Genomic DNA, 4502 nt, shown 5'->3' on the forward strand with positions numbered 1-4502 from the left:
TTAATTAAAAATGGATTTTCTGGAAAAAAAAAAAAAAAAAAAAAAGGCCCTTATTTTTGTCACACTTAAGTGCCTGCGTAGGAAAGGTATTGTTGTGAAAAAGTATTAGAAATCTGGAGATCAGTATCTATTTTATGATCAGAATGGGGCGAAAAATCTTTTGTAAATGTCTGACATACGCGCACAAGATCATTCAAGCAAGGTAATAGCAGTATTGTAAATATAGGTCAGTTGTTTGCAATGAGTTTTCTTTAAGTATGTGTGATTTTTTATAATACTCCGTAGTTGCCATCTATCGTTGTCATTGAGAGGTCTTCAAATGGAGTGGCTTTAGCTTCTAGCACTGAGGAGTCGGTTTTTAATGTATATATACTCTCAAGTGGATTTCTTTTTTTTTTATTATTATTATTATTATTATTTTTTTTTTTTGAACCTTAGACTGTGAAAGCATGGCCACAGGTCATCTCTCTCTTTTCCATATGGGCTATATGTCTGTGTGTATCCTGGCACACAGACACGCGTGGGCGTCCCTGGATGTCCCCTGTGGAGGCACAGGGCCCTCTCCTGCAGCCCTGGCACAGGCGCAGCTCCCACCGGGAGTGGGACCTGCCTGGGCGGGTGCCACACCACTGGGGAATTGAGTGCTATCCCGAGCAGGCAGAAAAACACAAAATAACCCAACCCAAACCTGATGGAAGGCAAGATGATGTGGTTTTTGCAAGGGGTTGATATTTTATTTCGCGTGTGTGTGCGTGTCATTTATTTTTTTTTTTTTTCTTTTCTTTCTCTCTCCCCCCGCCCGCCCTCCCCTTGGTCTATAGCAGATGCTTTGTATGTGAAAGCTTGCAATTTTGTTCTTGTCTGAGGCTTCCCCCTCTCCCTTTTTACCACACGTAACTACACCATGTTGTGGTTTCACAAAAAGAGAGAGAGGGAGGGAGAGAGATCATTCTGTAAAGTCGATTAAACCCTGATCTTTAGTGTGTTCCAGTTAGACACATCTGTACTGGGGGCTGAGGGGCGTATGACTGTGAATTTGAGCAGAGTTTTACATCTGAATCATGGCTCCTTTTCTATAAATATATAAATATATATAAATATATAAATATACTATTATTGCAGGGGAATTGCTGACCTCTAGATTTAGCTTTTTCTATTGCAAGTGCTATCCATGTGAGTGTGTGTGTGTGAAGTTTTTATGCTTACTAAGAACACAGGATCTTGACTTGTTTGTTTTGTGTTAGTTTATTGTAAACAACCATTTGTTGTAAATTGTTATTGGCATTAAATTATAATTTATGATTTTCAAATCCAAAACATTCTCTGCTTTTTATGTTTTAAAGCCTGTAAGCTATCTCTGTATTTATAAGTTTCTTGCAGCGAGCTTTGGTTCACAGAGAATAATAGTAAACAGAAAATGCACCAGGGTTAAATAAAAACACACACACACACACACACACGCACGCACACACACAAGCCCCGTGTATATATGTTTGGAATGCTCAGAGGAGGATTTGTTTAGGGACTTCAGTTAGTTTTAAGTTTATAGCATTTAAAGAAAGTTTTTCTTTTCATGCTGAGTTAGAACAAAAGATCTATCCAAAGATTGAATTGGACAAAAGAGGAGGGTTGGGATCGAGAAGCTTGTTCTATGTTGAATTGAGGAGATCCTTTTTTTTTTTTTTTTTTTTTTAANAAAAAAATGTCCAGACCCTATCAGGGAGTTTTCTTCTTGTAAGGGCCTTTAGGTTTAAAAAGAAGAAGAAGAGGAAAAAAAAAGAGGGGGGAGTGGAGGGGGGGGAAGAAAGAAAGAGAAAAGAAAAGAGGGGGGAAAAGAAACAGCTCAAATGAACAGAGAGATCACAGTTTGCATGGCTGCCTCTGAATAGGCTAAACTGACAAGATCAGTTTTAAAGGGCCACTTAAATCAGTTTCAAAGACTGAAGAAAAACGCGTTGTCTTCTTTGGGGGAGAATCTGTTGCTGGATCCGGGGCGCCATTATCTTTGGCTGGGCCAGTTTTTTATTATTATTATGATTTCTATCACTCTGAGTAGTATTCCTTCTCATCACAGGGTTAGGCTCTCCCCAATTATTTTCCAAGGAGGGGGGGTGTGGAGAAATAGTGGCTCCCTTTCCCCCCTTTTGACTCAAGCCCTCCCCGCCCCCCCAGCCTTTCCCCCAGAAAATACAGATATGAAATTAGGCTTGGCCAGCACCTCCATGCCAACCCTCAGGTCTGTCTTGCCATTAGAAATCTCGACTCTGGGAGCTGAGCTAAGTCCTACAGGAGACCCTCTAGAAGAGAGAGAGAAATACAAACACACACACACACACAAGCACAGAGAGATTGTCCCTTTTGGTAAAACCCACTTAAACTCTGGGGGGCAAGGTGATGGTGCACGATCGACTCTTAAACCTAGGCATTTCAAAAAAAAACCCAAAAAACCCAAAAAGCATCAAATTAAAAATTAAAAAAAAAACAAAACACAAACCACCAAAACCTTTTTAATCTGATGATTGCTTTCTTTTTTTTTTTTTTTTTTTTTTTTTTTTTTTTTTTTTTTTTTTTTTTTAATACACTTTCTTCTAGATGCCTGTGGTCTCTCTGATGTAGCCCATGTTGAAAGTTTACAGGAGAAGTCACAGTGTGCTTTGGAAGAGTATGTTAGGAGCCAGTATCCCAACCAGCCAACACGATTCGGGAAGCTATTACTACGTCTCCCCTCCCTTCGCACTGTCTCCTCTTCTGTCATAGAGCAATTGTTTTTCGTCCGTTTGGTAGGTAAAACCCCCATAGAAACCCTAATCAGGGATATGTTACTGTCTGGCAGCAGTTTTAACTGGCCTTACATGTCCATTCAATAAAACATTCGAGAGAGAGGGAAAAAAATAAAAAATAAAAATAAAACAAGACAAAAATTTAAAAAAAAAAATTTCAAAATTGAGAAGGGAGATGAGAGTGAAAGGAAAGCAAATGACATTTGGGTTCTGGTTGTTTCTTAAATTTCCTTCTGCTAAGAAAGGATGTAAAAGGATGTTACAAGTTTGCTAAGAGAAGACAGGAAAAAATTAATGGACTGTGAATTAAAAAAAGAGACTGTCAAATGAACTTTTACAGAATGCATTAAAAACTCCCGTGTCGTTCAGAAAAAAACTTGCTACTTATCATTTTTTTTGTAAAAAATAAAAAAGAGGGAAAGAAAATAAGAAAGAAGAAGAAAAGAAACGATGGTGGGCTTTTTCTTTTTTTCTTTTTTCTTCTTTTTTTTTTCTTTTTTGGGGGTAAACTTTTTAAAAAATCTCGCTTAAAGTGCATTTAAAGGAAATTTGGAGAAAATTAGCAGAACGGAAGAAAGTAAGTCTTTTTTTTCCAAATTATTAATTGTCCTATGTGTCTATGTACCTATAGCTGTTCTTTTTTGTATTTTTCTGGTTTCAAACCAGTTTATTCTGTGGTTCTATAATAATTTTTGATATAACCTTGGCTTCTTTAAAAAAAAAAAAATAAACTGTGTATCCTTAAAATATATGTTCTGAAAGAATTAAAACTGAGTCCACGAAAGTATCATAGGAAGAAAGGAAAAGAGAAAAAAAAAAAAAAAACCCTCAACAACACAATGATGGAAGCGCACTTAAGGTGGTGACCCAAAATCTAGCTTGAAGCTGAGAGAGCTATAATTATATAGACCCGAATGAACCACACGTGTCATATAACTCCCCCCAAATCTAGGTTTTTTGATATTTCGGACAGAAAATGAACTGTGGGGATTTATTATAGGTAGAAGGATTTTGTGTCCAAGACACACTACGGTTTTGATTTAAAAAAAAAAAAGCAAAAAAACAAGCAAACAAGCAAAGTGAACTTTTGTAATTTGAATTGGGTTCCACATAGTTCATCATGAATTGTTATTAAACTCCTCTATCTGTTTGTATATTTGCAAGCCCTTTGTATTATAATAATTGTTGATATTTTCCCTTTTTAAAAAATACCATTGAAATCAGCATGACAAAATAACACTGTTGGCACTTATAGATAACGTGATTGATTCAGTATCTTAGAGTTTACAGTTTTGTGTTTAAAAAAAACTGAAGGTTTTTTTTTTTTTTTTAAGTGCAACATTTCTGTATACTGTAAAAGTTATAATAACTGAACTGTTTGGTCGAGTCTTTGTGTGTTATATTCCAAGGAAAATTGAAAGTATTCAGAAATTAAAATATTATTTGATATCTGAAACTTGTTTGGCTGTCATAAATGTCTTTCAGAAACCACATTACTTCTCTATAGTTTGCAGTCATTTAAGTCCATAGGCGATTGATTTGTTTACTTGTCACAGTAAGTTTGTAGCAGATGTATTGTAGTGTATTTACCTGTTTAATTCCGGGATGGGGGTGGAGGACTTAAGTTCGTGGTTTATCTCTGGTTTTAGGAAGTACTATGCTGAAATGGTAAACCATCAACCCCCATTCATCTAATCCTCCTGTTAATTAAAAATGGATTTT

At 36.3% G+C, this 4502-nt stretch overlaps 1 protein-coding gene across 3 annotated transcripts in view; it reads left to right on the forward strand.

Moving 5' to 3' along the window:
- The window catches only part of NR2F2 (nuclear receptor subfamily 2 group F member 2), an 18001-nt gene extending 13499 nt beyond the window's left edge, over positions 1 to 4502 (forward strand). Inside the window, exon 3 of one of the 3 annotated variants that reach the window (XM_015638741.3) lies at positions 2593 to 2936. In XM_015638741.3, coding sequence (XP_015494227.1) covers positions 2593 to 2867 — 275 coding nt within the window. In that variant the 3' untranslated portion in view covers positions 2868 to 2936. Of the gene's footprint in view, positions 1 to 2592 lie in introns of all 3 variants that reach the window. The other 2 variants (XM_015638738.1, XM_015638739.1) reach the window with 2 other exon arrangements.

This window comes from Parus major, chromosome 10 (assembly GCF_001522545.3).
Source record: "Parus major isolate Abel chromosome 10, Parus_major1.1, whole genome shotgun sequence".
Taxonomy (NCBI): Eukaryota; Metazoa; Chordata; class Aves; order Passeriformes; family Paridae; genus Parus; species Parus major.